Below are 18,992 nucleotides of genomic sequence, written 5' to 3'. Positions count from 1 at the left end.
ATTTTGGATCTATAAAACTATCATATTTCAAACCTTTTTTGTTTTTTGTTTTTTACTTATAATCTAACGGTTACGATCAAATGAGATCAAAACTAATGGTTAAAAAACAGATTTGACGGCCCAAAATTAAATCAGTTGTCTAAAATATTTTAAAAAAATTATGTAAATCAAACTTTATAAATACCTATATATTTGTATGATTTTTAATTACTTATCGAAATTTAAATATTTTTTAGATTAAAATGTTCATAAAAATAAATTAAGGGAATCTACATAAATTTTATTTTAAAAAAAGTTACCCCAAAAAAAAAAAAAGCTAAAATTATTATTTAATAATTTTGGACTAAAATTTTAAGCTATAAAGGTTGAAGAAGAAAAACAGTTTATAGGTTATGGCTTAAAATTTTCTAGCTTAAATTTTTAAGTTCTATTCCTAAAAGTTGGAGATGGTCTCAACAGAGAACAACTTACCTACACATCTGGAAAGTTATTATACTAATCTGAACCAATAACATGATATCATGTGTTTTAAGTTCGTGGTTTCACGTGATTAGTTTGAGATATTTTTATTTAAAAATTTTATCTGACTTTTTTACGTAAGTTATTCTCTTAACAAGCTAAATAAGAATTTTAAAATAGCGATGTCTCAAATCAATGATGTGAAATCATATGAAACACTTTAAATATGTAACATTATATTATTAGCTTAGAATGTCACAATGACCTTGCAAGGCTAGATCTCTTAACAATAAAAAATATATCTGCAGTGGAAGCGCCAAGCATCATACAAGTTTCTCTTGTGACAGTGACACAAAGTAGTCACGCCTGTGACTTATTAAACCAATGTTGAAAGAGGTGGGTGATTTCAGGTCGAGTTATGTTGATGTTTTTGTTTCTTGTGGAGAAAAGAACGTTTGTGTCCGTTGTGGAGAAAAGAAGGGGAATTACTTGGCTTAGTCTCAGATATTTTGTAATTTTGTTGCACTTTGAGGTGGCAACTGTGCAGCCAACGACCTTTCAAATTCGTAGAAAATATGACCAAGTGTCGTGTGAACAAAATAATAGCAAAAACCCAAAAAATAACACAAGTAGTGTGAGTGGAACACATGCTACACGTTGGCTTCTTTTTTATGGAAGATTGTCTGGAAAATACTGATTATTCACCTTAATTAATCATGCTTTGCTTAAAGGTTTGCCATAAATTCATTTTTGCCTAGGGTTTTTGTCACTCCCTTCCGTTCTGTTGGGAGATTCTTCAAATAAGCTTATCAAGGATTGGTTTTTGTTATGTTTTAAACTTTAGAGAAGAGTGTGTGCATGATAGATGTTTTGAGGATAATGTTATTTACGCATTCATTTTTATTTCATATATACTCTTGTTAATTTCTTTTTTCTACGATCATCTTTAATTTATTTAAGCCGACGATTGAAAATTAAAAAATATGTGTAAGAAGTAAAAATAAATGTGTCTAAAGCACTACCCTATTTTGATTTTTTTAAACTAAGATTTTTTTTTAATTCCCATTCAATATTTTATTTGTTGTCATCATACAGTCTAATCTAATCAACGACTTAGTGGAGGAGGTGGCATTAGAGCCTAGTCTTTGTAGTTGTTTTCCAAAACTTTGGTAGATGCAAGAACTCTTTTTATATTTGCCATAACTAAAATCAAAGTACAAAATTATATTGTCCCGCACAAAATTGGGTTTTGTTAGTTTGTTAGAGCAATATATTTGTTTTCTTGCAACAAGTTTGAATCTCCCTATTAGTTATACTTGTGACTAGGTCATTAAGATATAGTGATGTGTCCGTCCTATTGCACCAAGGCCAAAATCTCCTTACTCACATTAATTAAATAAAGTAGTGTATTTGTCGCTTACACCGTCTAGTGTGCCCCACCCCTTGCATGGTTGTTCACAAATTTAATACCCTCTATCTAGTGGCCATTTTCTTCTGTTCTACCTTGGTACCAGATTAAAGGTCCTACTTCCCGTGTCAATGAAGGAAAGGATTCTTTTTATATTATTTTAATAAAAGACTAATAATAGATTAAACTAGTCCAACTACACATAAAATTTGATCGTCGAACTACAATAGTAACCTTACTCTTTAAACCTACACAAGACAGTAAAAAAAACTAAGACCCCGAAATTGGTATGGACAGCGGCTCCCCAAGAATTGAATGCACAAAACAGCTTGCCTTAAATTGCCTTTTCTATTTTCCTCTTTCCCAATAACCAACAATTTGAGTATTCATCAAGGCAGAGCTAAGCTAACCACATGTTAGAAATTGTGGATAAATACAATTGTCCAAGTTTTGGGGGCTTGAATTCATTGGAGAAACAAACAAGTGAAAAATGCAACCTATATTTTGGACATGCCCGAGGTTGTGATCACATGGCCTATATAGAGTACACGGTTTAATTTTTCTTAAGTATCTATAGACGATAAGTGATGATACAAATTTGATCATTAAGTGTGATTTAACAATCTTTGATCACTCAATTTAAATAATTGAATTAAATTTAACAATTAAATGTGGCGCCTTCACTCTCGCTACGCTTGTAATCTTTCTGCTAAGAATGATACACCATTTGTACGCTACAAGGAGCAGCGCGCAAACAATCTCTCTTCATCTTTGTCATCAAGCTCGTGGAGTTCCCGATGGTCTCAGGTCATGGGCAGCTTTATTGACCTCAGGTCAGGGTGACAGTACTTAAGGTCATGTTAGCTGATAAATACTTAGATCATGAGGTACTGTTTGATACACAGACAGGACGGGACGGAACGGAATAGGATGGACTAGACGGGACAGAATAGAGGTTTAGTGTATGTTTGGTACACGCAGGATGGAACATGATGGTTGTTCAGCTCTGCGTTTGGTACGCATTGGACGAAATGGAACCAAAAGATTGAATGACTGCAGAGCCACAGCCGAAGGTACAGAGACTGTAGGGCTTCTGCCACAGCCGGTTGTTCATCACGCTCAGCAAACTCTTCGGCGCTTGCAATAAACAGAAAAACGCAAATCCCAAATCAGACAAATAAGAAATCTTTCAAACCGATTTCGAACAAATCGTTGGGAAAAAATCAAGTGGGTACCTCTCGAATTGGCGATTTGGCAATGAGGGACGAAGCTTCGATTTTGAAAAGAGAGCGGGTTACCAAGTAGTTGTTGTCGCAGAGGTATCAGTCGATGATGAAGGCAATTTGGATGGGGGTTACCATTCCCTTCCCCAAATTCTTAGATTTCTTGCCTTTGGATGGCTTCCCCATGTTCTGAATATTGAAAGATGTCGTGGAAAACTAGGGCTCGGATGGAAGCGAGGAGGAAGAAGAAGGAGACGGAGAGGTTGAGATATAAGGAAAGAGACAATGGGAGAGGGGCATTTTTGTCTTAAAATGTTATAATTTTGTGTTCCACGAATGTGGAACAAGTCGTTCCAAGGGGGTGAGCCGGAACGAAAATTCATCCAAAACTCGTCCAGTGGAACAGCGCCTTCCACCTGTTTTAGGCGCACCAAACGTGAGACGGAACGCCTCGTCCCACTCAATTCCATCTCGTCCCACGTACCAAACGGTACCTGAAAGAACAAGCTTTGCTTATGTTAGTTCAACTTGAGAATTCTGATCATTTACCATATTACAAACACATTAAAATAGCATGTATATATCACTTTTCCTCTAATCTTTCATTGAGAAATAGTTTTCTGAACATTTGAGTTGATTACAAAATACACTCTGAGGCTTAATGCCATTTTCACAAAAAGACATGACGCTTTTATTTTTTTCACTTTACTACATGAAGTACTCACACGTTAGTAACTCGTCATTTTTGTTCACAACCACAAGCCTCAAGGGCGTATTTTGTAATTAGGTCTAAAATTTTCTTGGATTATGGAATTTTACTAGCAACTTTGAATTTTGCCAAATGGTTTTGTCAGAAACATTGTTGAGACAGATGGGTTTCCATTCTAACACGATTAATTGTTCAAGAAGGAATAATTTAACATGCAGTATCCTGAATTCTGATATCTCCATTGTTGTTGATGCTGTGGTGTTATGCCTTTTTGGCTGCTGTTATCGGCAGTCATTTTGCTTTGCACATGGCCAGATTTTCCCACCCAACAAAAAGTAAAAGTATAAAACTTCCCTTTCAAGGGACTTGCCTACATTCATGTACTTTGTATATTCACCAATAACAGCCATATATGTTGTAGTGACATCTAAAAAACGAGTATATCCGTCAATAGGTGATTGTATTAAGTATTCACTACCATACTTGTAATAAGGGGCAATAAGTCTTATTCAGATTTACTTATATATATATATATATCTTGGACATGATAAGATATACGTGCGAGTATGTTTGTCAGCCCACAAGTTGATTAATACACATGATAAGATATACATACTATTTATGATAAATATGAAAAGTTATCATCTTAATAATATATATTAGTTGAACAGCATTATTCACTTTTAAATGTGTTAGTTAAATACACATCGTAAAACATGTCGTGTCTGAAATTGACACTTTTGTATCCTATAATAACAGATCAGTTTTAGAATAGCTGGTTGGTGCAGATATGGCTACATGCTTTTGCATACACACAGCTGAAAGTTACCAATCACCTTCAACTACATATTTTGATTCTTGTCGTCCACTGATCTGGAAAATATCTCTTAGACCATTTCAACCCATGTAACAAAACTCAAAATATAAGTTTTAAAACCCCTTAAATTATCTCTAACTACTAGCCTAAAATAAGCTTTGGAAAAAATATATTTCTGAGTTAGATTTTCCTCATGATTTAAGTCTGACTTAAATTATTCTGAACTCACAAAATTGTCATATTTCAAACATTTTTTTTTATTTTTACTTATAATCTAACGGATATGATCAAATGAGATCAAATCTAATGGTAAAAAAAGATTTGACAACCCAAAATTAAATCTGTTGTCTAGAATAATTTAATAAAATTATGTAAATCAAACTTTATAAATACTTATGTATTTGTATGATTTTTAATTACTTATAGAAATTTAAATATTTTTTAGATTAAAATGTTTATAAAAGTAAATTAAGATAATCTATATAAATTTTATTTTCAAAAAAGTTACCCGAAAAAAATAGGCTAAAATCATTATTTAATAATCTCGGACTAAAATTTTAAGCTATAAGGGTTGGAGAAGAAAAACAGTTTCTGGGTTATGGTTTAAAACTTTTTGGCTTAAATTTTTAAGCTTCATCCCTAAGGATTGGAGATGGTTTTAACAGAGAACAACTTACCTACACATCTGGAAAGTAATTATACTAATCCGAACTAATAACATGATATCATATCATGTGTTTTAAGTTCGTGGTTTCACATAATTAGTTTGAGACATTTTTATTGTAAAATTTTATCTAACTTTTTTTATGTAAGTTATTCTCTTAACAAGCCAAATAAGGATTTTAAAATAGCAATGCCTCAAATCAATCATGTGAAGTCATATGAAACACTTTAAATACATGACATCATATTATTAGTTTGGAATGTCAAAATGACCTCGTAGACTTGTTGGTAACTCGATCTCTTAAAAATAAAAAATTTATCTGCAGTGGAAGCGCCAAACATCACCTAAGTTTCTCTTGTGACAGTAACAGAAAGTAGTCACGCATGTGATTTATTAAACCAATGTTGAAAGAGGTGGGTGATTTCAGGTCATGTTATTTTGATGTTTTTGTTTCTTGTGGAGAAAAAAAAAAAGAACTTTTTATGTCCGTTGTGGAGAAAAGAAGGGGAACTGTTGCTCCTTGGGTGACAACTATTCAGCCAACGACCTTTCAAATTGAAAATATGACCTAGTGTCGTGTGAACAACGTGATAGCAAAGGACATGGATCCTCTCCGGATCCATTAGTCCTAATTCACTAAGTCACATTATTTAGATCATTAAAATTTAATCTAACTGTTACAAATAGGAATTTACTTTAAAAGTTATAATAATTTTAACCATTGAATTAAATTTCAATGACTCAAATAATGTGACTTGATGGATTATGACCAATAAATCCGGAGAGTATCCATGTTCAATAGCAAAAACTCAAAAAAAGAACACAAGTATTGTGAAAGGAACACATGCTACACGTTGGCTTCTTTTTTATGGAAGATTGTCTGGAAAACACTGATTATTCACCTTAATTAATCATGCTTTTGCTTGAAGGTTGCCATAAATTCATTTTTGACCAGGCGCTTAAAGGTTTGCCATAAATTCATTTTTGACCAGGTTTTTGTCACTCCCTTTCGTTCTGTTGGGAGAATCTTCAAATAAGCTTATCAAGGATTGGTTTTCGTTATGTTTTAAACTTTAGAGAAGAGTGTATGCGTGATAAATATTTTGAGGATAATGTTATTTACGCATTTATTTTTATCTCATATATACTTTTGTTAATTTTTTTTTCATTGATCATATTTAATTTATTTAAGCCGACGATTGAAAAATGAGAATAATATGTGAAAAGTAAAAATGAATGTGTCAAAAGCACTACCCTATTTTGGCTTTTTAAAACTAAGATATTTTTTTTATTCCCATTCAATATTTTATTTGTTGTCATCATATAGTCTAATCTAATCAACTACTTAGTGAGACAAGTCTTTGTAGTCGTTTTCCAAAACTTTGGTAGATGCAAGAACTCTTCTTATATTTGCCATAACTAAAATCAAAGTACAAAATTATATTGGCTCGCACAAAATTGGGTTTTGTTAGTTTGTTAGAGCAATATATTTGTTTTCTTGGAATAAGTTTGAATCTCCCTATTAGTTATACTTGTGATTAGGTCATTAAGATATAATGGCGTGTCCATCCTATTGCACCAAGGTCAAAATCCCCTTACTCACGTTAATTAAATAAAGTAGTGTATTCATCACTTACACCGTCTAATGTGCCCACCCTTTGCATGGTTGTTCACAAATTTAATACCCTCTATCTTGTGCCCATTTTCTTCTGTTCCACCTTGGTACCAAATTAAAGGTCCTACTTCCCACGTCAATGAAGGAGAAGATTCTTTTTATTTTATTTTAATAAAAGAATAATTAGATTAAACGAGTCAAACTACACATAAGGTTTGGTCATCGAACTACAATAGTAGCCTTACTCTTTAAACCTGCACAAGACGGTAAGAAAAAGCCAATACCCCAAAATTGGTAAGGACAGTGGTTCCCCAAGAATTGAATGCACAAAATAGCATGCCTTAAATTGCCATTTCTATTTTCCTCTTTCCCAATAACCAACAATTTGAGTATTCATCAAGGCAGAGCTAAGCTAAACCACATGTTAGAAATTGTGGATGAATACAATTGTCCAAGTTTTGGGGGGCTTGAATTCATTGGAGAAACAAACAAGTGAAAAATGCAACCTATATTTTTGACATGCCTGTGGTTGTGATCACGTGGACTATATAGAGTACATGGTTTAATTTTTTTTGAGAATCTCTAGACGCTAAGTGATGATACATACTTAATCGTTAAGTGTGATTTAACGATATTTGATCACTCTATTTAAGTAATTGAATTAAATCTAACAATCAAATGTGTCAACGCTAAACGCATGTACGTAGCAAAGAAAAAGCTCACAAATCCGTGCCAAGTTTGATATAGGTACTTAATAATCATGAAGATTAAGTATGAATGTGTACGTGTGAATGGTGGTAACAGATTTTGACAGCTTCATTTTGGACCACATTTCCTCTCTCAAATCATTTTCCATCACAGAATCTGTTATTTTGCTGGGTTGCTAAGCTTGCTACACAACACAATAAATTGGCAGTACTAAATTATTAATGTCCCCCCACCCATGACATAGATATTTATGGTATTAATCATAACTAAGAAAGTTAAAATAAAAATTCACAACATCTTGGATTTTTGACACATTACTTACTTTAGATAAAATGGTTCGTAAAACATACAAGTTTGTAGGTTTATAAGACAGTCACTTGGTAACTAAAGTTCGACTCTCACTTTTCTTTTCTTGTCATTTGAAAAAAAAACTCGAGAAAAAGAAAATTCTTGTAGTTAACAGCAAGAACTTGATCACAATAACTTTGGTACACAGAAAAAGAGTAGAAATGGTCTTGAAATGTCTTTCAATTTGGGATAGCATCTATTCTTCTTTCCTTATAATCCTAGTTTGTGTTCATATAAGTTGAATTGGAATTCAATGCCAAATCTCATTAATAAGGAACAATTTGTGGCAAAATAATTTGCCTTATGAAATGTCGTACTCCATGGTAGGGTCTAATCCCCTCTAGGATTCTCTCCCAAATTTGAAACTGAAATAAACTATAATATAGTGGGTTTTGATTTCTTGTTGGAAAAATTATAGCGGGTCTTGGTCAAATGTTTCTTTATGCTTAATTCTCATGTTTACATGACCATAATGCACACATACGTCACATATGGCAAATTTTATACAATTTAACATGGTTTTTTTTTTTTTTTTTAAGTTGTGGATTGCCCTAGTAGTTAGTACATTCTTTTCGATTGATTGTGTCCCGAATTCAAAGAATTATGAATACAAAATAATTATGAATATTGAAAAGACAAGTTAAGTTGCGTACTATTTTGATGAATGACAGAATTATAGTTAAATAAAAGATTTTTCAGCTAAAATGGTTTTTGATATTAACATAACTCCTTACTTTAGTCTATGATATTGAAAATCAATAGAATGATCCTGAGTTTGTCCACTGTCAATTATTTTAATCATTCTGTGAAAAATCCCTTTTAAATAGAAATGCAAGTGGAAGGATTGATTAAACAAAAATATGCTTAATTTAATAGAAATTTTTCACGAAATGACTAGAATAATTGACCGTAGACAAAGTCAGGACTACTTTTATTGATTTTGAATCTCAAAAACTAAAGAGAAGAGTTATGTCTGAAAAACCTTATTACCATTTTGGTTTGACGTGTATTGATCAGAGCCACTAAAATGTCAACTTGCGGATGGCCAATAATATGATGCATACTGCATACATAAAATAAATAATAAATATACCAAAATTGAAAAGCCATAAGTAGATTCTTTACTTGTGCTTGGAAGACTGTTGTGGGACGACAGAGGTTTGAGACTTTGAGAGAAACTGCATATGCAGCTGCATATTTTCGGTCTTTAAACTGTTGAAAGCTAAAGCTTTACGTTTACCCAACTTTGGCTCTTCAGGTATCTAAAAATGCTATCTTCTTCCACTCAACTTCTACTGGAAAATCTTTTTGTTTAAGGCTGATTTTGTTTTATTTTAATTTTGTGTACTTTTATGTGCTACATGTGATTTGCTTCACCAACTTGTTCACATAAATATTTGGTATGTTATACTGTTTGGGAATTGAGATTCCTGGCTTGTTTTGGTAATGATGGTAGTTTTTGAGTAAAGCCCATGTTAAAATTGTTCTTCTGGTTCCCATTTCCCATTTGGGTATTAATTTTTAGAATTCAGGTGGTCTAAGCCATTATTCAAGAGGATTTTAATGGGTTTTATTATTATTTTTTAATAGGAGGTTTTGAGTAAAACCCATGTTCAAGCTTATTCTTCTGGTTCCCATTTGGGTATCAATTTCAAGAATCCAAGGTGTTCTAAGACAATATTAAAGTGGAATTTTAATTGGGTTTTTGCTGCAAAATCTTGGTGTTCAAGGTAAATTATATATTTGGATTATCTTCCGAGAGTTTTGGAACCCATGATGTTAATCTTCAATCTGCCATTCTTTACAGTTCTTTGTTATGTTTGATTCACTGCCTAGTCCAAGCTGAAGACTTGACAAGTTTTCGACCAGCAGTTGCAGAGATTTCTGTAGGCATGGAGGTCTTGCTGATGAACAGGCCTACTGGCCATGTATGCAAGACAAGAACACTGCTTACATTGATCTTGTGCATGTGGGTGTCCATGCAAGTGATGGCTGGGACAGAAAATGCTACGCATTCGTCTGCAAGGCCGAGGTCTCTGAATATTGGAGCTCTGTTTACTTTCAATTCGGTTATTGGGAGGGCAGCCAAACCAGCAATTTTAGCTGCAATTGATGATGTCAATTCTGATCAAAGTGTTCTTCGCGGGACAAAATTGAAGATTATTCTCCATGACACGAATTGCAGTGGATTTCTTGGAACTGTTGAAGGTATTTCCTGCAACTTGATTCTAAAGCATGTATGGAACTACAACCTGCTTCTTTTATAGTCTACTAAGTTGCAGCTTCCTTCAGTTTTGGGGAGTGGAAAAACAAGCTCCAACTAAATAAGAAACCAGATTTTAGAGCAAGCTGCTACTGATTTCATTCATCAAATTAGTTGCCATCATAATGATGATTTTTTCTGTTTTGTTGCCAGAAAAGTTAAGATTTCTGGCATTGCGTGTTTTAAAAAACGAAAGGCCTACCCAAAAAATTCAATCCTAGCTGCTGTAGCTTGTAATGTTGATAGGATATCTTGAGTCTCGTAGTTCTTGTTTGCATATTTTGTTTGCATATTTTGTTTCGTACTCGTGTTTTGAATTTTTTTCCTGCTAAAAGCTCTAAGCGCGTATCATTATTGTTAAGAATGCTAGATGATCAGATTCTCAAAATACTAGTCCTTGGTTCTATGTATTTGCATTATGATGTGTAAATGGATTGTTTTGTATGATTCTTCCTGCTTGAGCACTGTAGTTCGAATTTTGTTGGCATTACCATGTCCTTGTGTCGGAACGGATAAATTTATAGATATTATTGTTATCCATGCCTCACTCTCTGTCTTAAAACTAAAAATTAAAGTGATGTCTTTCTCATTGCAGCTCTGGAGCTGGTTGAAAATGATGTGGTTGCTGCAATCGGCCCACAATCCTCCGGAATAGCTCATGTCATATCCCATGTTGTTAATGAGCTCCATGTACCACTTCTATCATTTGGAGCAACAGACCCCTCCCTTGCTGCTCTGCAATACCCATATTTTGTCCGAACCACACAGAGTGACTTATTTCAAATGCATGCAGTTGCTGATTTAGTTGAGTATTTTGGATGGAGAGAAGTAATAGCAATCTTTGTAGATGATGATTATGGCAGAAATGGGATTTCCATACTAGGCGATGCCTTGGCGACGAAGCGTTCTAAGATCTCATACAAGGCTGCCTTCTCTCCTGGAGCCCTCAAAAGCGATATCAATGAATTGTTGGTGGGAGTGAACCTCATGGAATCTCGGGTTTATATTGTACATGTTAATCCCGACTCCGGTTTAACTATTTTTTCCATTGCCAAGTCACTTGGAATGATGACCAGTGGCTATGTCTGGATTGCAACGGATTGGCTTCCTTCTCATTTAGATTCACTAAATCCCCCTGGCCCCGACACAATGAATCTCTTACAAGGGGTTGTTGCTCTTCGTCATCATACCCCAGATACTGATCTCAAAAAGCGCTTTATGTCTAGATGGAGCAAATTGAAACATGAAGGGACTCCAAGCTTCAATTCTTATGCGCTCTATGCATACGACTCTATTTGGCTAGCAGCCCGTGCTCTTGATGTTTTCTTCAACGAAGGTGGGAATGTATCTTTCTCTAATGACCCAAGGTTGAAAGACACAAATCGAAGCACACTGCATTTAACATCACTCCGTATTTTTGATGGAGGCCAAAAATACCTACAGACGATTCTTAAGATGAACTTCACAGGTATAAGTGGTCAGATTGAGTTTGATCAAGATAAATATCTACTTCGTCCAGCTTATGACATTCTGAATATTGGAGGAACTGGTTCCCGTAGAGTTGGCTATTGGTCAAATTCTACTGGTCTCTCAGTCATTGCTCCAGAGAGATTATATAAGAAGCCGTCCAATAGGAATACCACTGCTCAACTTTATAGCGTTATATGGCCTGGTGAAGTCACTGCTACACCTCGGGGATGGGTATTTCCCAACAATGGTAGGCCACTGCGAATTGGAGTGCCTTATCGAGTAAGTTACAAAGAATTTGTGGCTAAAGACAAGAGCCCTCCAGGGGTCAGAGGATACTGTATTGATGTCTTTGAAGCTGCTGTAAACTTGTTGCCGTATGCTGTGCCACGGACGTATATGTTGTATGGAGATGGTAAAAGGAATCCTGAGTACAGCAGTCTTGTAGCCCAGGTTGCGCAAAATGTGAGTATCTAGGTTAAATTTTAGCATTTTGGATTAGAGGTGAACAGAATCACCTTTATATACAGTTTTGTCTAACCAGAACTTTGATTTGCTCATTTCCTTTTTCTTTTTCAGAACTTTGATGCAGCTGTTGGAGATGTTACAATTACTACTAATAGGACAAGAATAGTTGATTTTACGCAGCCTTACATGGAATCGGGACTTGTTGTAGTTGTTCCTGTCAAAGAGGCAAAATCAAACCCTTGGGCTTTCCTCAAGCCATTTACTTATCAGATGTGGTTGGTCACAGGTGCCTTCTTCCTTTTAGTGGGAGCTGTTGTTTGGATTCTTGAGCACCGGATCAATCATGAGTTCCGTGGTCCACCGAGCCAACAGCTCATGACCATTTTTTGGTTAGTATGTTTTACATCATTATCGCCGTTGATAAGTGCCTATAGGAGTACTTTTACTGATACTGCTTTTGATTTGCAGGTTTAGTTTCTCCACAATGTTTTTCTCACACAGTATGTACTTCATGCTTAATCCTCCTCTATCTCGTGAATGCAACTCGTAATATTATCTACTAATATCCTTTGCGACTTGGACTTGGTGCAGGAGAGAACACTGTGAGCACCCTGGGACGGCTGGTGCTGATTATATGGTTATTTGTAGTGTTAATTATCAATTCCAGCTACACGGCTAGTTTGACTTCAATTCTCACGGTGCAACAGCTGACGTCACGGATTGAAGGGATTGACAGCTTGATATCAAGTAATGATCGAATCGGAGTTCAAGACGGTTCATTCGCTTGGAGGTATTTGGTTGATGAGATGAACATAGCAGAATCTAGACTCGTTAAGTTGAAAGACATGGAAGCCTATTTTAAAGCCCTCACAGATGGACCAAGACGTGGTGGGGTAGCTGCCATCGTTGATGAGCTTCCTTACATTGAGTTGTTCATGTCCAACACCAAATGCGCATTCAGGACCGTAGGGCAGGAGTTTACCAAAAGCGGATGGGGATTCGTAAGTATTTATACATTTAGATTTGAGAAAATGAATACTCTGACAATGAAATGCTGATCTTTAACATTATCGTTAAAAATTCTGTGTTTCGGTTTTAAATTTATTGAATGATGCATTTGTCAGTTAGGAATTCACAACAGCCACAATATTGTTTTATTCTCATATTTAGTTTCCTTGTCTCAGGCATTCCAAAGGGATTCTCCTCTTGCAGTTGACTTGTCGACTGCGATTCTTCAACTCTCAGAGAACGGTGATCTACAAAAGATCCATAATAAGTGGCTTACGCACAGTGAGTGCTCTACTCAACTCACTGAAATTGATGCAGACCAGCTATCTCTAACAAGCTTTTGGGGCCTGTTTCTTATCTGCGGTATTGCATGCTTCCTTGCTCTTGCGGTGTTCTTCTGTAGAATCCTTTGTCAATACCGCAGATTTACCCCAGAGCCCGTGGAAGCAGACACTGAGGAGATTGGACCTACCAACACGAGATCTAGACGGTCACTTGGGTCAACCAGTTTCAAGGGTCTTATGGTCTTTGTAGATAAGAAAGAAGCGGAGATCAAGCACATGCTTAAGCGAAAGAGTAGTGATAGTAAGCACGAAGCTAGCCCGAGCGCTGATGGGCGGCTGCATTCCCTTCGTGAGGAAGATTTGCTTTCGGCTGGTTGATTCTGCAGTGCTCCCTCGGCATTCAGGCGGTAAAACCAACTCTGTTAATCAAATTTTATCTTTATACTAATTATTTTCACTCCTTGTGCCATAAGCTAGGTATTTAGAATAACATTGCATGGTTTATAGAATGAGAAGAAAAATTTGCTAGTTTTAGACCATTTTGTATCTTAAACAATAATGCTCTTACTCCTTATTTCAACCGAAGGAGAGAGTTCCAGGAATTGTGGATTAATCTTTTTCCATTTTTCCTAGTGAAATGAAATTTCCCTTGAATATGTGAATAGAATGTTTGGCTTGAAACCTTTCTACGGTTTACTGTAAATTCTAGTGTTCGGAGAGGAAGATTCAAACTTAAATGCCAAATGGCACGCTGCATTAGCTAATTGGCCTAACCCACATTTCGCTTTCCCCTCGAACTAATGAAGGAACAAGTGTATTATTTTCATCAATCTTGGCAGCACTTGGTTCCATACCATCCAAGTTTACTATTTTTTTTCGTAAGTTGTATTTTTATTTTATTTTCTCACGTTAGTCATGACAACGACACATGAATTGAAATTGGAACATCCTAACATGCAGTTTATCATACTATTAATTCCATCAAGAAAACGAGTTGGAAGTCTGCCTCAATCATCTGAGGTTGATGGTGCTACAAGGTTATTTTATTTTGGAGTGTACTAATTTAAGATGTATACAATAATAATAATCTCTGAAATGCTAGACTGCTGGTGGCCTACCTGTATTTCAAAATCTGAAAACCCAGAAACCAGATTAATTAGTCCTGATTTATGATTTCCTTCTTTACAGATAAGTAATTATGTTAGTAATTAGGAAGATGATTTTCACAAACCTTTTTTAGCCTCTCAGATATTCTTCTTTATTTTTGGCCATAAATTGTATAAATATGACTAAAACAAGAATATGATTAAACATGAGTGTAAGACAAAGTGTGTGTTTATCATTTCTCCATGATTATTTGATGTGCATAATTCCAAATACTATAGTGAAAAGTATTTTTCAACCTACAAATCTGAAATACTGTTGTGATATTTCAAAATTTAAAGGAAAACCAACCATTAACATATTTTTTTTTTCAAATTTTCTTTTGGTACCATCAATCAATTCCCTTACTAATCGTTAGGCGGTGTTTAATTATAGGCTTTTTTTTTTTTTATTATTTTAAAAATTTTTGTTAAATGATTTTTGAGATTGACATTACTTTTCACTTGGTCCTTGAGATTTGAAATCGATAGAAGTGGTCTCTAAGTTTGTCTACCATCAATCATTTTGGTCATTCCATGAAAATTTTGTTAAATAAGGATCAATGTGACAAAAATATCCTCAATTAATAAACAATGGCTCCAATTAGATTTTTGTCATTTTATCTTTATTTAATAAAGATTTTTCATAGGAGACCAAGATGATTGATCGTGGGCAAACACATGGACCACTTCTATCAATTTCAAATTTCAAGGATCAAAACAAGAAGTTTTGTTAATTACAGGAACTATTTCGGTTGAAAAGCTTTAATTATATCCAAAATACTTGCGTTCACTCAAAATAGTACAGCTCGATGCTTTCTTAGTTGCAATTAACAAATTTTCACCATTCAAATCATCACAGAGTGGCCCAATGGTTGGGGGCGAATTTCAGACCTGTATTCTACACGGCACGTCCTGAATTCAATTTTTGTCGTTGATGAATCGCACGATGGTGGTCAGAGAAGGCTAGAATACTTTTGTGGATCTTCCAGAACCCCGAAAGAATGGATAGCCGTGATGAAGCCACTAGCTGATTTCCTTTAAGAAAAAAAAATTTCGCTACTCACACATATCATAAGGAGAATGATTAATTTTCTTAATCATTATATAAAGATATTAAAAAAAAAAAGTTAAATCATATTAAGTCATCAATACAAACCGACATTATGATTGCTAGGTTAAGTTTAAAGTACTTAATCAATTGAGTTAGGTTCTTTAACAAAATTATTTTAATATTAGATACGTTAGGCATGCCAAATATTGTGTAATCCAAATGTAAGCCGCTGGAAGACGTCAACGTGATGAAGAATAATCAAGGCATACATCAACGTCCCCTGAAATATTATATACAGCTCGATGGACGGACGTGGGATTCTGCAATCTGCATATCTGTATAAGAAGGTCAACGTGTACGTGTCGTCGCCCCCACGTCAACACTTGGGATGAGAGTGACTAGAAATTGGGAACCCATTTTATTGCTTAATTAGCCACGTGTGCATGGACCATACTAATTAAATTTGGATTTGAATACAAGTGCAGTTGCCTGCCGCTTTAGATTCGTCTAGAAGTGTGTTTTTTTTAAGGAAAACTAATGAAAAAGATTTAAAAATTTTAAGTTTTAACGATAAGATAAAATAAATGGTAGAGTGAATAGTATCAGAATTGACTTTTTAGTATAAAAATGTGGTTTTTCGTTAAAGTAAACAGTACCACGAACTTTTCGTTAAAACTCCTTTTTTTTTAATGATTAAAAGAGTTTTTGGAATCAATTATTAATAAAAAAACAAGTGAATTTTGAAAAAATATTTAAAGTACGTTTTAAGTCATTTTAAAAACACTTTAAAACGAGCTCTTGATTTCGTGGTGACTTTGAGAATGCTTCGAAATTTAATTAGTAAGAATTTTAACTAAACATCTACGGCACTTGTAAGGTTAGTGAAAACAGGAGATCGAAGTTAGGGATTGCTCGATATATTTAAGCTTCATTAAGAAAGGTATAGGTTAATAATGATTATGATGAGCTGTCTCATTAAGTGTTTTGCGCTACGTAATACTCATTGAGTACAAATGAATAAAATATTAAAAGAGTTTTACTATTGAGCGTGCGTGTAGAACCTAAGAGAATCAAGAAGATATCGATGAATATCAGAATTCAGGTTAGTATAATTGCGTGTTTTAATTATACGAACTTGTAGATTAACACGTGGTATATGTGTGAGTAGATTGAGACCTCATACATTATATTCCGGAACCAAATACTTAAAAGTGATATTTAATATAGGTGTCTTAGTTTTGAATTTTCTAAATCAATCATCCATGTCTTTCAGTGATTTGATTAAACTTTTTTTTGTCATAAATTTGGTGCTATGTGCACATTATATTGTAACAAATTTCCTATAATCTAGCATTTTGATTACACTTTCCTCCGTTAGAGATAATTGTAAAAAAAAAAAAAAAAGTTGGTTAGATTCAATTTATTTTCACAATAATGCTACAATTTAGCAATAATTATCTACAATTTAAGATATTTTCTTTCCAAAATAGTTTAAAATAGTTTTAAATCCCCCAAAATCAAATGTATAGAAATAAGTTTTTTTTTTTTTTGTACATTAAGAGAAAATGGAATTGAGAATAATATAAGCATACCAATACACAATGTGTAAAAAATAAAAATAAGAGAACTTTAACGAAAAGCTCTCGGTACAGTTCACTTTAACGAAAAACCACATTTTTACACTAAAAAGTCAATCCTAGTACTATTCACTTTACTCTTTATTTTGTCATTGTCGTTAAAACTCAAAGTTTTCAAGCCATTTTCATTAATTTTCCTTAAAAATAATGTACCAATATTAACAATAAGTATCAAATCAAATGTACCAAAATTGCAAATAAACGTATCAATTAATGGTTTTTGTAAATTCAAATGTACATGCAGATAATATATACGTAATGTATTATTGTACCTAATAATAATTTGTCAACAACTATACTTAAAAAAACAACAAAAAAAAATATAATTTCACAAAAAAATTGAAAAAATTACACAGAGTTTTTATGTTGATCACCAACTATTTGAAAAAGAAAAAAAAACATTTGGAAAAAGAAATAATATTAAATGTTTGCATAACCAAAAAAAAAGTTGTGATCGAAAAAACATATTTGGAAGAAGAGAAAATATAGGTTAATTACTAATATCTACACCAAATAAGGAAAAATGCATCATGCAGATAAGAGGATAAATTCAAAAAGTATTTTAATTTTAAAAAATAGAAGTAACTATTGGTCAAAGCACTTATGAAATTAAGGTACAGATGTTTAATCTAAATGATATAGAAAAACTGCAAGAGATTCCAATTTTCCCTACTTAAAAAGCCAATAATAAATTGACTACAATTCATGATTTCCCATCCGAGTAAGTAGCCACTGGTTGAAAATTGTACCAACCACTTAATTATTGATCATTATATCCTAACCGTTGCTGGTATAATTTATCAACTATGATTCGGTACGTTTTCTGAACAATGCACTTTTGGTAGTTGGTAAGTTACGAAATAAAAGACCTTACTTGAACTTGAATTCAAATTGGCCATTTTATATAATTATACTTACGCTTAAAGGGGCATGCTTTCTGATGGACAAGTGATAGCAATCAAAAGAGCTCAGCAAGGATCAATGCAGGGAGGCCTCGAGTTCAAGACTGAAATTGAGTTGCTCTCTCGCGTTCATCACAAAAATGTCGTTGGTCTTTTGGGATTCTGTTTCGAACAAGGATTGTTGTTGTTTTTTTTTTTTTTAAAATAAAAAGAAAAAAAAGAAAAGAACCAGTTGATAGCTTCGCCACAACATTTCACCATTAAAAAAAGGTGGTTGTATTGCCCTAGATCTGAAAAATATTGGTTACTTGTTACTACTTGAGTACATAGTTATCAAAAGTCGATTAGGTGTACATCCATTTTCTTGTGCTCTTTAATTTACAAGAAACCAAACATAAATCAATGACTATACATTGAAGTAACACAAATCCTTTGGTAGCAACTGTTTTGTAACATCCCACATCGCTCAGGGGAGTGATCCTTATATGTATATTCACATCCCTACCTAGCACGAGGTCTTTTGGAGCTCACTGGCATCGGGTTCCGTTGGAACTCTGAAGTTAGGCAAGTAGCGCGTGAGAGCATTCCCAGGATGGGTGACCCATCGGGAAGTTCTCATGTGAGTTTCCAAAAACAAAACTGTGAGGGTGTGGTTGGGGTCCAAAGCGGACAATATCGTGCTACGGTGATGGAGCAGGCCTGGGAAGTGGTCCACCCCTCGGGCCGAGATGTGACAGTTTGGTATCAAAGCCTAACCCTGGCCGCATGTGTGTCGACGAGGACGTTGGGCCCCTAAAGGGGGTGGATTGTAACATC

At 34.3% G+C, this 18,992-nt stretch overlaps 1 protein-coding gene across 2 annotated transcripts; it reads left to right on the top strand.

Annotated features, from left to right (window-relative positions):
• Positions 1-9,051: 9,051 nt before the first annotated feature.
• LOC103944528 (glutamate receptor 3.4-like) lies at positions 9,052-14,097 on the top strand. 2 transcript variants are annotated; one of them, XM_048578141.1, is made up of 8 exons: positions 9,052-9,209; positions 9,542-9,681; positions 9,759-10,159; positions 10,810-12,146; positions 12,261-12,538; positions 12,618-12,649; positions 12,741-13,150; positions 13,334-14,097. In XM_048578141.1, exons 3-8 carry the CDS (start codon positions 9,844-9,846, stop codon positions 13,817-13,819), a joined length of 2,859 nt encoding a protein of 952 aa, XP_048434098.1. In that variant the 5' UTR covers positions 9,052-9,209; positions 9,542-9,681; positions 9,759-9,843; the 3' UTR covers positions 13,820-14,097. The 2 variants fall into 2 exon arrangements, with proteins under 2 accessions (XP_048434098.1, XP_048434097.1); XM_048578140.1 differs by lacking the exon at positions 9,542-9,681.
• The last annotated feature ends 4,895 nt before the right edge of the window (positions 14,098-18,992 follow it).

The sequence above is a fragment of a genome, unplaced genomic scaffold (genome assembly GCF_019419815.1).
Source record: "Pyrus x bretschneideri cultivar Hongxiangsu unplaced genomic scaffold, Pyrus_bretschneideri_v1 Contig12, whole genome shotgun sequence".
Lineage (NCBI taxonomy): Eukaryota > Viridiplantae > Streptophyta > Magnoliopsida > Rosales > Rosaceae > Pyrus > Pyrus x bretschneideri.
Note: the sequence above shows the minus strand (reverse complement) of the source record. Positions and strands in the feature narration are given on the sequence as shown.

Bases quoted from the DNA above. Each gene is read 5' to 3' on its own strand.
- LOC103944528 (XM_048578140.1), top strand. From the start codon at position 9,844: ATGGAGGTCTTGCTGATGAACAGGCCTACTGGCCATGTATGCAAGACA. The intron at 12,539-12,617 runs GTTAGTATGTTT...TTTGATTTGCAG, and splicing joins CAGCTCATGACCATTTTTTG to GTTTAGTTTCTCCACAATGT. The intron at 13,151-13,333 runs GTAAGTATTTAT...TCCTTGTCTCAG, and splicing joins CCAAAAGCGGATGGGGATTC to GCATTCCAAAGGGATTCTCC.